This window comes from Boleophthalmus pectinirostris, unplaced genomic scaffold (assembly GCF_026225935.1).
Source record: "Boleophthalmus pectinirostris isolate CB_2022bp ecotype Guang Dong unplaced genomic scaffold, ASM2622593v1 HiC_scaffold_13, whole genome shotgun sequence".
Taxonomy (NCBI): Eukaryota; Metazoa; Chordata; class Actinopteri; order Gobiiformes; family Gobiidae; genus Boleophthalmus; species Boleophthalmus pectinirostris.
The window spans coordinates 22390374-22409414 of NW_026571036.1; the positions used below are offsets into that span (position 1 = coordinate 22390374).

The 19041-nt window shown below is 41.0% G+C and overlaps 1 protein-coding gene across 1 annotated transcript in view; it reads right to left on the minus strand.

Annotated features, from left to right (window-relative positions):
• Positions 1-924: 924 nt before the first annotated feature.
• Positions 925-19041, minus strand: part of disp1 (dispatched homolog 1 (Drosophila)) — a 40062-nt gene continuing 21945 nt past the window's right edge. The window contains 9 exon segments of the mRNA XM_020923293.2: positions 925-2662; positions 2776-3039; positions 3589-4362; positions 4364-5173; positions 5646-5743; positions 6255-6349; positions 9679-9806; positions 10542-10665; positions 11619-11648. Coding sequence (XP_020778952.2) covers positions 1370-2662; positions 2776-3039; positions 3589-4362; positions 4364-5173; positions 5646-5743; positions 6255-6349; positions 9679-9806; positions 10542-10665; positions 11619-11648 — 3616 coding nt within the window. The 3' untranslated portion in view covers positions 925-1369.

Here is a 19041-nt window from a genome sequence, read left to right on the forward strand (position 1 = left end):
ACCTGGGAAGCCATTTCACAGCACCAGCAGAAGTTATTTCATTTTTTCTTTAACACATAAATATATCTAATGCGCTCTGTATAATGTAGAAAGTAGTAACAATAATATAATTGAATGAATGAGAGGGTGTGTAGTCATGTGCGCATTTGTCAGAGGATTACTGTACCAATTCAATATGTACAATAATATCCTTTGATTACTTTTGATATGCTGTCTTACTAGTGAAAATTAAAAAGGCTTAAACTGTATAACGTTAGCCTATTTCTAAGAGCTTGGGCTGACCTCAGTGTGTTAGCATCATTAGCATTAGCTTTGTGGCACCAGACATAACAAAGGTGCACACTGCTACCTGGCTCACACAGAGTTTTTGAAACCTTTTGTTTTTAACATCATATGTGGGATTTTAACCAACTGAGAAGTGCAGCATGTGCAGCTCAAAGGACACAAGTAAGGGACTGTTGGATTGTTTGAAATTAGCTTCTTTTTCACATATTCACGGAGGCTTTTTATACCATATGTGTCAGCAAATGTGGCACACGACCTTCCAGAAGAAATACTGTTGATGATAAATGGCCTATTTCATCATCAACCGACACACCAGAGTAGAGTAAGAGTTGTGTTCACCTGGCTCCCACTAGACACTGCAGTGATGCTGCAGGACACAGAGGAGGGACACGTTTGGCTCTTCCTCTCCTCAAAGTGTCCTGACACAGATATGGTGTCAGTACCTGATCAGTCCTTCTGGTAAACTGCACTAAGCACTTTAACTGAGACACCAAGAAGACTGATAAGCGCTGTGTAAATATCGCAGCAAAATTTGAATTTCCCTCGAGATCAATAAAGTACCTCTCTCTCTTATAGACCTTATTTTGCCTTGATGGGCTGTGTACAGAACAAGACACTGAGCCAGAACAGTGGTAAAAAAGTAATTTTAATCACATAGTTCTGTAATCTGAGGCATGCACAGACATAAAGCACATTAATGTCTGTTTTCCACAAAGTGTCAGGCAACGATTTGGATCAGCTGTAAAAAAGTGGCACATTTTTGTTGTTTTGATAACATTATGGGTAAGTACACACAAAATCATAAGACTATTGTGTAGTCTATTGTATAGTGAGAGACTGCAAACGTCAGCTGTGCGTTCATAAACACAAATGTTAGCAAGGACTTGAGGAAACTTGTGGATATCCTTTAGCACTGATCAAAGTGAGATCTAAAACGTCACTGCAGTTCAGACTAAGTGTCTAACGCTCTTCTGTAAACCATTGCCGAAGTGTGGGCATAGCCTTAGCAACAAACCAAACAGTGTGGCACATGTGGAATATAAATACGTAAACTCTGAAATGGCCTGAGGCACTTCTGAAGGCCTTAACACAAAGTCTCTGTAGGGGGCGCTGTGCTGTGACTGGCCTCAGCTTTAGTCTGACTTAAGTTCAGTTTTGAATTGCACTTACTCTCAGTCCTGCTCTTACTGTGAAGCCTGTTAGGAGACATGCTTCTGTCCCAGACCTCTGAGCTCTGAGTCTGTTTACAGCATGAGGGGGGGCACTGCCCGCTGTCCAAGTGTGTGTGTGAGGGTGGGCAGGGGGGGTCCAAGTGTGTGTGTGAGGGTGGGCAGGGGGGGTCCAGGTGTGTGTGTGGGGTGGGGCTAGGGTGGTCCTCGGCTGGGCACTGAGGGACGTGGGGGGTGGACACAGGTGGTACACAGGTAGAGTGGTGGTTGTTGTGAGGGGGACTGCAGTGCTTTCTGTTGGGGCAGCCAGCTCGCCCCTGATGATGCTGGGGGGTTGGAGAACACTGGACGTACTGAGTGTAGAGAGGGTCCTGGTCTGTTTGGGGGGTCCAGTGAGGGCGCTCTCCACAGGAGCAGTAGTGGCAGAGGGGCAGTGTGCTGTAGTAGGGCCCACTGTTTGGAGGGGCCCCGTTAGACTGTGGCTCTGGAGGCTTGTCCTTGGGGTCCGAGGCGAGCGGTTCTAGTTCATAGTGCTCTGCCTGGACACTGGAGTCCAGTTGGTACTTGTCGGGAGCTGGAGGGGACAGAGTGTGGAGGCGCAGACAGCGGGGGAGGGGGATCTGACCACAGGAGCCCTGGGGGCCCAGGCAACGGCACAGACACTGGAAGAAGAAGGTGGCGAATGCCCAGCTGATGCACATGATGAGCATCATGAAGGTGCCTAGCTGTGTGTAGGCCAACACTGTGGAGGGCATCATCATCGCCCCTGCCACAAATGTGGTGAGCGCTGCCATGGCGATGGCTGAGCCCATGCGGGACAGGGAAAAGACAACCTTTCCCTCACGGTCAGGCTCTGGGGCCAAACGATAGGCCACGCCATAGTGAACGGCAAAGTCCACAGACAGACCCACAGCCACAGAGATAGTGACAGACTCCAGCACATTCAGCTCCCAGCCCAGCAGCACCAGGGACCCCACAGTCACAAAGATGGTCCCTGCGATGGACAGGATGGCATACAGGCTGATGATGATGTTCCATGTGGTCAACAACATCACACTGAATGCCACAGCAACTGACAACGCCATAGCAACCAAGGTGCCACCTGAAAGACTGTCCTGCAGGTCATAGAACTCCAGGTTACTGATGAACCAGCCATGACTCAGGCCTGCAGGGGCAGAGCGCAGCTCCTCCGAAATCCACGCATCCACCTATAACATGAGACAAAAGCATGTTATTGAAAGATATTGCAGAAAGAAGAAATAAAGCTAACCTTATTATTTTTTCAAGCTTTGTTCATTTTTTTTAATATGAGTGGTCTGACCTCTTGATAAAACTGGTACATCTTCTCGTAGGCCAGTGTGAAGAGATAGGTGCTCTGAAACTCCAGGACAATGGCTCTTATGGTGTCGTTGATGTCAAAGCGCGGCCCGGGGGTCTTCCGGGCCAGGTGGTAGTTGGTGGTTCGGTCTAACTCCATAATGGCTCTCTTCATGCACAGCTCAAACACATCCTGTTTATATGGGAATGTAGACTGGCTACAGCAGGGGTACACGGACGCCTCCTCACAGTCATGGTTCTCCATCCACTAACAAAACAGGGAAGAAAAAGTTTAAATATTCTGTTAAACTAAAGAACTAAAGCAATCATTAGGTAAAGTAATCGTTAAAGTAGTGATGGTGCAACTGGTGCAATTAAAACCACAGAAATGCCCCTGTGTCTCCATGGAGTCTGCGAGAACTATGTTCATCAGTTTTTTGAAAACACAAATTTCAAATCTAATTGCAACACTGTGTTTAAATGCACACTCAAAATCTGATTATTCTGAGTTATTTTTTGGGAGTTATAAGATTATAAAAAATACATGTAAATAGCAAAATCTGATGTAAGTAATCACTTTTTTCATAATTTTTTTCTAATCATGGTGCCTAAAATTACTCATATCAGATTTGGAGGTTTGCATGATCTGAAAGATCAAGAAATCAGATAATAATCAGATTTTGGAGTCCACATTGACATAGGCACTGTAAGAAAAATCTCAACTAGCTCTTTTCCCCAAATTGTCCAGCTATATTACTATTAATGTTTTTTTTACAAATAGCCCTAAAATGATTTCCTTCACAGAACTGGCACTGACCTGTTTGAACGTCTCGATGAAGCAGCTGGTGAAGTCCTGCCCTTCGCTCTGGAACACAAAACTCTGGTTGCGGAGCTTTTGGCAGAAGTTGAGGATCCAAAGCTGAGCGGCCGGACTGGCGATGTTGAAGCTTTCGTCCAGGATGAGTTTGCCCTTATTCTTGGGGTTCAGGGGGTCCCCTTTGTCCACTGGAGTCACACCCCAAATGATGGTAATGGGCATGTGCAGGTCCTCTCCATGGTGCACTCTCTCAAACATGAAAAGCTTCTTGAATTCAACATCGTAGCGCTCAAATGGGTGAGACGAGCGAAAAACTTGGAACTCTGCCAGTTCCAGAGATGGCAGTTTCATCTTTGGGTTCACGCACACCACATACGCCCCACCCACTGTGAGAGCCAGGAACCAGAGCAACCACAGGTAACGCAGTTTAATGACAATGCACGGCAGCACCTTTTCGAAGAATATGCGTGAAGCCTCTGATACAGCGAAGAGGCATTTACTGGCCTTCTGACACAGCCCTGCCCACCATCTGACACAGTGTGCCCTCTGCTGGTGTGGAGGATTTGAACAGGAAAATATATTGGGAAGATAGCGTTCATTCAGCACCACTACAGCAGGCAGCCACGTCACCATCAGGATGTAGTTCACCAAAATGGCGGTACCAGCATAAACGCCGAAGCAGCGAATGGCAGTGATGTTGCTCACATAATTTGCATAGAAAGCAGCAGCTGTAGTGAAACTGGTGACAAACATGGACAGCGCCGCATGTTGTAAGAGTGACGCTAACTGTTTCAGAGAGGTCTGCGTGAGGTTTGTCAAACTTTGTGTAGTTCCACACATCACAAAGGACAAAGGCATCGTCCGCTCCTATGCCCACCAGGATAATGAGTGCAGTCAGGTTCATGAAAGGAAAGAACTCAAAGTTAAAGATGAGGCGATACAAGAAGTAAGAGACGATGAGGGAGCTGATGATGGCAATGATGGTCATGAGAGTGATGAAGACTGACCGCGTGTACACACACATCACAAGCAGAACAATCACTATAGCGATGGCCGGGTACACCGTGTCCGTGAGGAGGTAGTCCTGAAACAGATCATGCTTGATCCCAAACTCAATTCCTGTTATCGTGGTGATGCCATCTGAGGCGTTCCAGTTCTCGAAATTGTCCAGGTAAATGTTCATCATGGACTCTCCCTTCTCTGTGGGGGAGAAGAGCATGCTGTATTTGAGCACTGGAGGGGGGTGGTCCAGGCTTTTGGGGCTGAGGAAGTCTTTGTCCACCAGGAAGTGCAGGATCTGGTACACAGCGTTATACTTTGTGCACTTGCGGGGCACATTGGCACATTTGCGGTCTTTTCGGCGCAGGGCCATATCCCAGCAGTCCGGGCCCAGTGTGCCATTGTGGTAATATTTGGCACAGGAGCGGAGGATCTTCAGCGTGTGGGACACATTTCGGTCTGATATTTCCAGACAAGACGTTTGGTTTGTCAGCACTGCCACATAGTTTCCCAGAGTCCAGCTGGGGCAGCAGGAGGCATCATTGGTGCGCTGGCACAGGCTCCAGTAGTCTCTGTGGGACCTCACCTGGACAGAAGACAAGAGACGTGAGTTTAATCTTAAATACGTTACACTACTCAGCACATGTGACAAACATAGTGGTAAATCATTAATGGTTACCTAGGAACCATAAAGCTAAAAAGGGCCAAAATTTACAGATTTATAAAAAGGATTAATAAAAGTTTATTTAGCTAAATTACAGTTTAAACTGTCTGAAAAAATGCCTTCCTTGCACATAAATCACATAAATAGTGTTGATGACATAGGTAGAGGTATTCGCATTTAGAACTTATTTTATTTTTTGTGTTTATATTTTTTCCTCAACTTTTTTCCACAATCTGTCATCTGTCATCATCATAATGGGAAACTAAGGTAAATATTTAAAACTGTTACTATCCCACCAAAAAAGTAATAACTACAAAAACACGAAAACCTGTCAAATGCACTTTAATCTGAAGTTTACAACAGGGCATAGAGCTGTGTGTACAAAATAACCCACCTTGGTGTTGTCCAGTTGACACATGGATTTGATGGCCTGAGTGTTCCACAGGTTCTTCCCCTCCGCTGACGAGAACACCAGCCTCGAGTAACGGTCGCCTGCGGATACACAACAAACTGGTGTAAGAATAATGTACATCATATCTTCACAGCTTTACTTTTGATCTTCAAACAGCAATTTAAAGGTCCTATATTACACAAAGTTTACTCTTGTGAGTTTTAAGCCACGTTATAATGATGGTACCACCTCAAAAACATACCTGGAGCTGTGTTTTGTTTCATTCATACATGTTTGAGTAATCCTGCATTATTAGTCTGTCTACAGCTCTAAAACTCAAAATGTTCTCTTCCACTTTATGATGTCATGTAGTGGTAGTTTTCCAGTTTACAGCTACCTTTTACCTTTGACTCAGTAGAGACCAATCCAGGTCAAATCAAATCCAGGTTTGAAATCATCCAAATGATTCTAGTGAAGGTGTATGAAGTTTAAAAACACAGTGGAGCACTTTCTGTCAGACAGGTGAGCCTCTTACCAGAATAGTTACATAGTGCACTTTAGCCCTAAAACAAAGCTTGGTCATGCAGTTCTAATGATGAACAACAACTTTACCTGGGACATCGCAGAAGTAGTCCTTACTGAAGTCCCATTCTGCTTGTCTCTTATCACGGTCGTAACGGTCCTCAGTCCAACGGGGCTCCTGGTGACTGTAAACAAAGACTTCATGAAGCTCTGCTATAATTAATGTCAAAGTATAATTCTGATTATATATATATATATATGTGTGTGTATAAAACCCAGGAACACAGAGAACAGGCTTGCTTTGGCCCAAGAGGCAATGACGCAAAATGAAGGGGGCACATTTGGAGTTTAAGGATGAAAATAAGCAGCTGTAATGACCCTGTCCCGCCCAAAACACCGGTGACTCACCACAGAAATGGTATTAGGTCTGTAAAATGGGGCCTCTGATAAATGGGCCAAGGTCAGAAAGATTTTTCAACATTAAGTAATTTTCATAAATGTTTAAGGTCCATTTTCTAAACTTTGCCAGCACATTATAGCTGTGGAAACTTACATGAGCTATTAGGTGTCCAAGCAGAAGTAATGCAAGCTAACAGTGTATGCGCATATGAACAAGGAAGATTATTTGTCAAAACATTGTCAGTGGTAGTGTACAGTGATAATTATAACAACTCATTTTAAAGGTCTTATATTACAGAAATTGACTCTTGTGAGCTTTAAGCCACATTATAATGTTGTTACTGCCTTCAAAACACCTGAAGTTGTGTTTTCTTTCATTCACACATGTTTGAGTCAGCCTTTATTATTAAGCTATCTACATCTCCAAAGTGCAAAATGCTCTGTTCCACTTTGTGACGTCATAAAGCAGTAGTTTTCAAGTTAACTGCTACTCTTTACCTTTTGTTTAATAGAGATTGGCAATTCCAAGACTGAAATTATCCATATATTCTAGTGAATGTGTATGATGGAGTTTATTAAGGTTTATTAAAAATACAGTGGAACACTTCTTGTATTACCACATGACAACACAAGGTGGAACAGAGTGTTTTCTGTTTGAGAGAAGAACTCAGCCTAAATATGCAGGGTTTGTGTGTTAAACGTATGAATGAAACCAAACACAACTCTGCATGTTTGTGATGAGAAAACAACATTATTATAACATTAGAAAAATTATGTAATATGTGCCTTTTAAATGTATTTTAATCTTTTAACACTAATAGTTTTGAGATTTGTAATAATTATGTTTAGCTTTAGTCTACAAAATCTATAGAATACTCACAACTCTTATTCGTTATAATATCGCTAATGTATGCAGGTGCTGAAGTTAATGTATTTTCTAACAAGTATAAAGAGACTGTTGGGGCATAACATCTGAGTTATATTTGTTCAATTACTATTTTGAAACAATATTCTTGACTTGACATCTGGTCATTTCCAGAGCAGACAGGCAGGAGACAGACAATAGAAAGGGACAGACGCCGCGGGGTTGAGAAAAAAAGACTGAATGTATTCGTAATCACAGAGCTGCACTTTAAACAGTGATGAGACGAACAAATACAGACTCCCAGTGTTCAGAGCGGTGTCACTTTACCAGTACTTATGATGGCCTGAGGGCTTCTGATGCAAATGTGACCAATCATCTGCAGTCTGTCTACTAGACATCAGTCATAGGAGTGGGTGGTAATGCCAAAAAAAAACCCCAAAAACTTAATGTCTAAGGATGCACCAATCGAGCTTTTTCAGTTCAGATACCGACTGATACTTTGAAGTTATCTGTTGATACCCAATATTAAGCAATACCAGTGTGGGACAGAAAATGGTACTTATTTCCTTACAACAGTCAACTTATTACACATGAGAATAAAAGTATAAATAAAAGTTAAAATGTTATGAGACATTCTAGGTCAAAAGTAGCCTGTATCATGGAACTGAACTCGATCCAGCAAATTTTTCAGTATTGCCACAGTTTTCAATAACAGTAGCAGTACATCCCTGATAAAAGTGTACTATGTAGCTTTTCTGGTAGAGGATTCACTAATTGCTTCTCTCAGTGTAGACGGTAGAGCTTTTGCCTGGAATTTTGTGAGACATTAAACTTCTTCATCTCCATAGAGACAGCGCATGTGGCACTACCAGGCAAAGTAACAGGTCAATTCTGTGTGGAGGAGATCCCACTCACAGTAAGAGAAGAATGTTGTTCAAGGAGTTTTTAGGCAATAAAACTCTCCCCTCTCTCTCTGGGTCTCTCTTTCTCTCTGTGTGTCTCTCTCTCTCTGTATCTCTGTCTCTCTTTTTCTCTCGGTCTTTCTCTCTCTTCTCTCTCTCTGTCTCTCTTTCTCTCCCCCTGTCTCTCTCCATCTCTTTCTCTCTCTGTCTATCTCTTTCTCTCTCTGTCTGTCTCTCTTTCTCTCTCTGTCTTTCTTTTTCTCTCTCTCTTTCTCTCTCTCTGTTTCTCCTCTCTGTCTCTCTCTCTCTCTCTCTCTCTCTTTCTTTTTCTCTCTGTCTCTCTCTAATCTGTCTGTCTCTCTCTCTCTCTGTCTTTCTTTTTCTCTGTCTCTCTCTGTCTGTCTCTCTCTTGTCTCTTTCTCTATCTCTGTCTCTCTCTATCTCTCTGTCTTTCTTTTTCTCTCTCTGTCTGTCTCTCTTTCTCTCTCTCTCTCTCTCTCTCTGTCTCTCTCTCTCTCTGTCTGTACCTCTCTCTGTGTCTCTATCGCTCCTATTGGTCCTGTTTTTAGTCCTGTTCAGTCCTGACATAGTCCTAGTTCACTGTTGTGTGTAATTGTGAATAATACAAGTTCATGGACCAAACAAATGGACTGTGAAATTAAACACAAGAGCAGAAATATAAACTTTTATCCTTGTCAGATTTTTTTTCACTATTTTCATCCTCAAGCTCAAGTTTTCCTTTTCACACAAACAGAATTGAATCAGTTTACACCGGGCAAAAATATCTTTTCTTGGGTAAAAATATCTTTTCTTTCAGGATTCAGACTTTTCATCAGATCTGTCAGAAGCGTCCGTCGACACACGCACGCACGCACGCACACACACACACACACACACACACACACACACACACAAACCCTAAGACCTTTGTCCTGATCTGTCTCCTCAAACAGACATAGTATTGTAGCCTGTTTTTCCACACCAAGAATACACATAAAATATTCAGATTTATTTAAACATATTTTACCCCAAATAGTTAACTGTATCACAATTCTTTTTCAGTCTTCCATCTGGCCAACAAATATACTTAAGGCACATTTTTCATTTGAGAGAAAGAAAAAAAATTGAGTAATTTTTCTAAATCTTTTGTTATTGTTCCAATAATAAGACCAATATGTTTTATTTTGATCTTGATAACATGTACCATTTTTATTCTCTGTGTTTCTATTGTAGATTAAGAGCAGTGAGTGTTTCCATTATGGGATCAGTATATATGTATTGCTATGCGTAAAATTATTATGTATCACTATATGTAAACTGCTGTACCAAGATTTAAAAGTATTCTTACCTCTTGGCCTGCTCATCGGCATATTTATACGGGTAGTTAGCCAGTGTGGCTTTGTAGCCAGTGTTCTTCACCATGTTGTTCCATGTGACCAGCCTCTGCCCGATCTCTGTTCCCCGAGGCTCAAAACCCTGAAAATAAATACAGGAAAAAATAATGAAATGTTTAATAATTGTATCATGACTGAACATGAACTTTGAAGCATTATATACAGCTACAGAGAAATGTTGTGATAATACTGAAACTACTTCATGCCACAAACACAAAGCATTTTTAAAGAGACAGTATCCTTAAAGGGCATGAGCTGCAACAAATAAACAGTGCTGTTGCGTTTTGTTTTTTTGCAAACTGGGTGCACTGGGGCATCTGTTGCGAGTTAATAAGACCAGGCCCTACCTAAAGGAATGGCGATTCACCAGTATATGCACTAGTGTTGTATTCAAGATCACACTAATTGAGACCAAGACCTGTCGAACACCACAGGGTCCCAAGACCACAGGGTCCCGAGACCACAGGGTCCCAAGACCGAGACAATTTTATCTGATTAATGTTAATTTAAGCATAAAATTTGCCAAGCAAACTGTACTGCACTGAAACACTCTGTACCCCTTTTTTGGACCCTCACCCACAGTTTGAGAACCCCTTCTTTAAGAGAACTTCCAGTGGCACTGAATTATCATGACAGGCCTAATTAAAACTATTATAAAAACTACTATAAACTAAACTAATACATGACTCACATGCATTTCAAATATGCTTGTAGACTTGTAATTTATGTGGCAATTAGTTTTGCTAGCAGCACCCCTGAGTGTATAAATGAGCAAATGACATAATAAATGAAATACCACACAACTACCCTGACTCACCAGCAGGGGGTCGGAGAAATCAGGCAGGTCAGGCACCAGGATGCCCACCAGAGCACACACCACAATGAGGACTGTACACACGCCGAGAACTACCACCGGCCAATCAGCAATCAGTTCTGCATAACTACAAGAGAAGAGAGAGAATTATACAGGAAACTACATTTTGAGTTGTGTTTTGTTTTCATTCGCACATGTTTAGCACACAACACCCTGCATATTTAGGCCGAGTTTTTCTCTCAAACAGGAAACCACTCTGTTCCACCTTATGATGTCATTTGGTAATAAAGGAATCTGTCCCCTGTGTATGTTTTTTTAACTCCATACACCTTCACTAGAATCATTTGGATGATTTCAGCCCTGGAACTGCAAACTAAAGATAAAAACTAAAGATAAAAGGTAACCGCTAAGTTGAAAACTACCGCTTCATGACATCACAAGGTGGAACAGAGCATTTTGAGTTTTGGAGATGTAGACAGACTAATAATAAAGGATTAAACTAAAATATGTATAAATGAAACAAAACACAACTCCAGGTTTTTGAGGAGTTAACAACATTTTAACATGACTTAAATCTGACAAGAGTCCATTTTATGTAATTAAGGACCGTGAAACATACCCAGCTAGTTGTATATGTATATGTTCTTATATGTATGTATCTCTGAAGTAGTAAAGGACCTTAAGGTATTCAGTTTAAACTGAAGGAATAGTGGTTTAGAAGGTTGGTTAAATGCATTTGTTAATACATTTACCACACCAGATAATATATAACACCTTGTAATACAATAATTACATGGTAGTAAGGGTTTAGGTAGGCAATCGAGGTGTTGGGTTAAATGTTATTGCATGTTGCAAATGAATTGCATAATGGGTCCTGAAGTAAAATAAAGTGTTACCAAACTTTCTTAGTGTTTCTTTTGCAGTTATTATAGAAATAGCTGGGATGTACTTGCACTATTTTACAGTAATCTGTGACATTAATATCTCCATCTGAGTGAACAGAGGCCAGATCCAGACAGAGGGATGGCTGCTGGGAGCAATGGAACAGAACAGGAGGAGCTGAGGAGACAAACATTTTACCTTTTGGGGAATCGAAAAGGACGAACAGGGCTGAAAAACACAGAAGAGATAAATCAGGTTTACAGTTTCAAGTCAAAGTAACAGCCAATATAGGACAGTAGACAGAGATTAGACATTTTATTTATTAGGATGTTCTTTTGCCAGACAGTACAGATGCTATAAAAAATTTGATCCTAGACACCCAATTTGTTACTAGACCTCAACATAACCCTAAACATGGCGATTTATGACCATAATAATTTCTAAGGGGTTTGCATAAAAGTGTTATAAGTTATTGTATTTAATTTCACCGTAATGTGGCACAAAGGTACAGTCTCTTCTCTTATGGACCACAAAGATTAAATCTGACAGCTCTGTCAAAGCCTCACTTTTCCAAACTCCTTCAAATCCATTACAGATGTCCCTCTCTCATATGAGCCACACACAGGGGCACAGAGCTGATAACTTCCCTCAGTGAGAGTGTGATCCTGGGGGATTTTAAACCAGATCTGAAGAGGATGTCAGCATGAGTCTAAACACAACAATAATGTTTTTAATAACAACATTTTTGAGCCACATGATAACCCAAACCAGCTAACCCCGAGACGCTCCCAAAGCAGTTAAGATTTAGTTATTTTAACTTAGTTTTAATTCCTGTTCACTAATTGTTTAATGTTACCATGTAAAAGGTCTGAAAGGGCTCTATTTTAAAGGGTCTGTACATAACTCTTTGTCTAGTTCATAGACATACTGCGTTGCATAAGGTATGGCCATTTGAGAAAAAAATGCCTATTACAAAAGGCATTTTGTTGAGTGGGAACCATAAGGAAACAACTGCAGGGACAAACCAATTAGAGCCACTGTTATGTGAGATCCATGTGGAAACAAGTTACTCTGCAATAGTTCAACATTAGAGAGAGAGATAAGGGTCTGTTAAGGGCCTAGGCGCTTTACTCATGGTCTGAAGTTAAGTAACTATGGAGTTTTGGTATCTTTTTGATGAAGATACAATGTCATGTATCTTCACCAAAAACAAAAATAACATTTGAAGCTAGCCACTATAACTTTTGCTGATAGAGCAGATTAGTTGCCTTGTTTCAGTCTGTCTATCCCAGGACATTTGTGACTACAATAGTAGCTTACCACCACCGAGTGTGGAGTGAGGGAACAATGCAATGTTAAAGAGTTTTGAGTGTCTTGAAAGGCACTACAGCAAAACATAGCAAAACATTGCTATTATCAAATACCTCTAAGAACGTGAGAGCTTTTCCTTCCCTCTACTTGTCTTATTCTGTATGACAATGCTTTCAGTATTAGACTTAGACAAACTTTATTGATGCACAAGAGAAATTATTTGGACATAGTAGCTCACACATCATCTATTATAATAACAAAGAACAAAAATATAATCGTATTATTATTATGATTTATTTGACACCATTCTCTTGCTATTTTTGTTACTTATTTAGAATTTATTATTAACATATGTATATGTACAACTAAAAATAAAATATAGCAATATAATAAGCTACTGTGACCGGCTGCCACTCTCTCAGGCGCTCATATCAGTATTAGTGGGATTTTTGAAGCTGCTATAGAGGTGTATAAGATTAGTATATTGCTCCTGTATATTTACTGTGGTTACCACATGTATCTCCCATATGGTGTAGTTAATTCAGTAGCATGGCCTGGTACTGCTACAGCTGTTGGCAGTGGGGGTGTCTGGATTTCTCGTCAGCCTCTCCGGGGAACATGGGGAGAGTGTCCGGAAGGAGGGGCTGTATTCCCGGATCCAGGAGGGAGCAGGAAGGAGGTGATCAGATAAGAACACCTGATCAGGACAGGCTGCTACGGAGACAGATGAGGGACAGGGCCAGGGCTGACGGGACAGGAAGCGGGGCAACAGCCAGGCTCAGGGATCAGGGCTAAGGGCTACTTCGACACTGGCTGTACAGGAAGTTCATTTGAATGTGTCAAGTTTTTGAAGAGATCTAACAGGCCACACATTCCAAGGTTGAGACTAAACTTGGACTAAACTCTGGATTAAAATAGGCAAGACCAGGACAAAACAAGGTAAATGGACCAAGTCTAGATCAGGACTAAACAGGGCATAAACCAACAATAAACCAGGACAAGTGTGAAAAATATAAATGGTAATTATACATTCAAAAAAAGTAGCAAAAATAGCAAGTGATTGGTGTCAAATAAGGTATAATGTACAAGTAAAAATAAAAATATAGATATATAGTAAATATATGTAGCTATATACAAGAGGTCATAAGGAGAAACAGTGCAAAGATTAAACAGTGATTGACATAGGGTTATATATTACATAAGGGTGAGATGTTGTACAGTAATGTAATTGTTACACTTGCCACCACTGTTTAAGCCCTAATACTAGGTAAAAAGTATGATTACAAAAAGATTCTGGGTTAAAATAACTGCAAGGTTAGGTTATTTTGAAATAACTGCAACTCCGCCATTACACCCCTGACCTTTGACCTGCTTTGACCAAATAATGCAAACCACATTTCTTGCTCCGTGTTTGAACCACAGCCCAAAGGAGCAGTCACAAACGCTAATGTCATTCTTTTCTGCATTCCGCCAGGTCCATGTAAGGCTTTGAACTACAGACCTGAGGACAGAGATGTAGAATCGCACAGGGGAGAGGACGTATTAGAAATGGTTGGACAGGGTTCATAAAAGCAGCTTTCAAAACACGGCTCGTCTACCAAAGGTCTGCTTTGAGTTTCGCTCTGCATTGCTCGGTCTGAATCTTGCTGATATAATGGGAGAGATGAAAAACATACCTGCACCGACTAGTCTCTTTAAACGACCAAAATGAGATGGATCAAGAATCTGTCAAAATGGCTGCAATAGCCCCCCCTCCCCTCTCCTCCATAAAAGTCCACATCAACTTTTCATGCTGATGCATTCAGCATGTCTGAGGTTTTCAAACAGGGAGTGTACATTTCATGATCTGCACCTCACATTTTGTCCATCTGTAAATAAAATCGAGCCAAGAAAAGATGCTCAGACTAATAATATTTTGAAAGTACAAGAGTTCTGAGTAGGTAAAACATACCCTTATATTCCAGAGGATTTTCCCTAAAACACCAGACTAAAACCACCCCAAGTTAAAAATGACTCCACTTCTTGTCACTGCAGATTCACTTTAATTGGTAAGAAGTCACTGAGGAAAATCTGATTTTAATTCCCATCTATACTTCTGGGGGTAAAGCAACTGGCAGTCTACATAATGCTGTTATGTCATTAGGGGAGCTACCAGTGACTGAATTTACTCATAATGAACAGCAAGACCACATGTTGGTGCAACAAGTTGATGAATACAATTCTATTTCCAACTTAAAGGTGCACTGTGCAATTTTTCTGGTGGAGGGTCCATCACCTGTTTGTCTCCATGGAGATGATTTTGCTTTGCCTAGAATGTTCCGTGGTTTGACATTAAACATATCTATCCAGGATTTATCCATTACAGGTCTTCTTATTGCTCAGAAATACAATAATTATCTCTTTGCATAGGGGTGACTCTCCACAGATCTGGCCTGTAACATAGCCTGTCTCACTTGAGATTGATAGGTTTAATCTCAAAACCATGGAACATCCCAGGCAAAGCAATAACATCTCCATGAAGACAAGCAGGTGACGGGCCCTCCACCAGAAAAGTTGTGTAGTGCATGTTTAAGAGTCTTTTTTGGGTTTGTCCAATTTAAAATAAAACTGCTCGCCTTCAGTCGTCCAGGAAATTTTTTATGCAAAATTGTTTTAAAAAGTTCACACTGTTTCTACAAAAAATCTCCCTGCGTGTGATAGAGCTGCAGTGTGTAGGTGTGTAGAGTGCATATTGACAGCTGATCACAGAGGCTCTAAATTCAGCAGGATGACGACCTGTGGAATTGGGTTTCCTCTGGCTCTCTGATCACTCTGCTCCCTGACGGCTCGAAGCAAACTGAAAAATACCAGCTCTGTGTCAGCTCCTCCCCTCTCCCAAATCCCCCTGCCCCCCTCCGTCATGTCTCCCCCCTGCACGCCCCTCGCTAACCCCTCTGTGTTATTCTATTTACCAAAGGGAGAGTGTTTCTGGATCACTGGGCTAATTAATAAGGTAAACAGGGGGCGACTGCGCTCACTCAACGCTGTGCTGACAGAGAGAAGGAAGGAGAGAAGACTGAGCCACAAGTACAAGCTCGTACCAGACAAAAACAATACCACACCCCATTATAAAAGACAACCCGAGTCTATAATATTATGTTAATCCATCACATCCATGTGCGAAAATTGTGAAATGTATTTAAAATGTAAGCAATACTTTTAAAATTTACCTCAAAAGTGAAGAAATATCATTTTATGCAGATTACGCTGAAAGATTCACTAAAAGCCACCACACACTACAGGAAAATTTGCCCAATTTAGGCTGCAATTTGCCTCTTCCCGAGTTCGAGGAGTTATGACCCGACTTTGTGTCATTGTGTGTGATTTTGAATCCGCTACGCCCCCCCATGTGTGTGGTGTCAGTGTGACTCTGAGCTGCTCTCTCAGATTGTAACCACCAAACACCACTAACGCTATGGTAACAGTCAATAAAACAGAGAGTCAGGGGCATACATAGTGACGGACAAAGAGGGGCAAGATACAGATACAGGAAAAAGCGAAAATAATGAGGCGACTTAAGTGCTCACCTCTCGTAAAGTTGTAAAGTTAAACTGCAGCATTTTCATTCATATTATGTGCAATAAAAATCATGTATCTGATGTATTGCACCACATTTCACAAATAATAACACAGTTTTGACCTGCATCTAAACTAGAACTGCAGTGCTCTGATCTTTTAGAGTCTCAAAGTGAGTGGTTTTACTCTACAGGAAACAGCTGATGCAAGTGTGCTCACAGCTTTGTAACCTGTGGTCCGCAGCAGTCTTTGCGATCAGAGTTAAAATTTCATATGATTCTCCCCCGTGTCTGTGGTCACACGTTTAAAAATCATTTAAGACCGAAAAATCTTTTAATGTGTGGCGGCCCTTATCCATTTTTTAAATACATCTCCCACCTCAACCTGATATTACACAGCCCCAAAACAACTTCAGAACTGCCTCAAAACTACCGTATTCAAGAAAATGAAAAGCACCAGCTCACCATTGCTCTGACATAATTTCTTAAACTCAATCCCTATATTAACACCCATTGGAAAGAGTCCGTAATTACCATTTCAAAAGCCTGTTGGTCAGGAAAAGTCTTAGTGAGAGGAGAGCTGGGGTTAACTGTCAGCAGATGGAGGGTAAATATTTCATGAAAAGCTCTTTAAGTCAAAGCAAGACCATTAATGTCACTGTGAGAGGACTGGAGCACAGGCTAATCAGGGCTCACTGGAACGCTGCACACAATTACATCCAGGCCCGAGCCATGAAATGGGCCTTCAGCAGAGCGCCAGGGCACCAGACACAACCACAACATTCAAACATAGAGAAAACCACAGGGGTGTGTAATCTTCAAATACTAGTGCTGGTAAAATAAATGAATGTCATAATGTTTGATAATAGATACCGACTTTAGAGATAGACCAATAGTTCTACTTTTTTAGCAAATTGTCTTTTGGCCTTAAAGGAGCATTGTGTAACTTCTAAGGTAGAGGGTCCGTTACACAGTGAAAACACCTGTAACTGAATAAATGCAAGATAGATAAGTTTAATGCTACTGTGGAACATTTTAGGCAAAGCAATAACATGGGAAAAAAAAAATTGATGACAGACCCTGGACCAAAAAAGTTACACAATGCACCTTTAAATCTCTAGCAAAGGCCGATATATATATATATATATATTTTGGCCAACCTACTGACTAAAGAGTACACGCAGAGCTTTATTTGAACACCTTTTAGTTTGAAGAGATAACTGTATAAAACATGCAGTAAATTTTAAAAACAGAATATGTTCAGGCAGTAAAGCAAAGGAAATGAGAGAGAATCTTTTGCAGTCCTTCAGCCTCATACTGTCATTCACAGGGCATCATGTTTCTAACAGACTCCAATAAACACTGAGGCCTGTGCCATTTAAACAAGAGGGTTAAGCAGAGGTCAAATAGGGACACTATGCCCCCATTATCACTGGGCTGAAACCACTACACAGAAACATGGATCAAAGGACAATAAAGATACCACCATTATCAAAGCATCATAATATGAATAAGAGAGGGGAAAGGAGGCAGCCTTGAGGTACACCCTTTTTTCAACAATTTACAATCAATTTACAGAACATAAAATGAAATTATAAGGGCAAGACAACAGCCAAGTCAATGTTCTTAACCTTTCAATTATATTTTATAATGATGATAACTGATATGTATGGAAATTAGTACTATGCTAATTCTGGTACATGCACACAAAGCTAATGTGTTCATTAATAGACACTGTTCTCTACAAATAAATACAAAACATGGTCAGAGCATGTCTAAAACTACTGCTCTTGAGACATATCATGTGGTAATACAGTAAGTGCTCCACTGTGGTTCTAAACCTAATGCATCTTCACTAGAATCATATGGACAATGTTAGCTCTGGAATTGCCGATCACTGCTGAACTAAAGGCAAGAGGGAACTGTTAACTTGAAAGCTATTAATTCATGACATCACAAGGTGGAACAGAGCATTTTGAGATGGAGACAGACTAATAAAAGAATAACTCAAATATGTGTGAATGAAATGAAACAAAACACAACCCAGGGTAAGTTTTGAATGAGGTAACAGCATCGTAACATGACTTAAAGCTCACATGAATATAGTACCTTTAATGCTTACCTAATGTATAGCTCTATAACCTCAAACTAGCATTACAAATGGTGAATTGCGCAGTGAACAGTTGTCAGCTCGTGTCCATGTCCGCATGTTTGAGAGCTGTTTCGATGACAGCCACCACTGCTGTGCCGGGCCTTTTCTGGATGCACCTGCCACTCGCTGAATTCTTTGCGGGTGAAATATGGCGGAGCACAGATCCCAAGAATTCGACTTGATTCGATTTGACGCTGTTGCCAACCGTTACAGGCTGTCAGTCAGAGTAACGTCTCTATAATGGCTCCCGTTCAGGGCACATTCATCACTTGAGGTCTGCTGGTGTGGAAAAGCAACTGGGAAACATCAGTAGGGCCTACACATGACAATATGAACAGTTTTCTGACATTATTTATTGTGCCTTTTGTCCTATAAATTGATTTAGCCATGATCAGTGTCCCTATTACTGCTTTTTAAAAATTTACTTTGCATTTCATGAAATTTGATCTATCAAAAGCCCTCTTTAGGACAGAGTGGGGTTCATTTGTTTGGGTACTTGGTATTATTAGATGTAGTGACAGAATACCTAAAGACAAAACATAGTTTTGTTTTGTTTGTTTTTTTTTACTTGATTTGGACAGTAGCTTTGATGTTGAAACCCTTT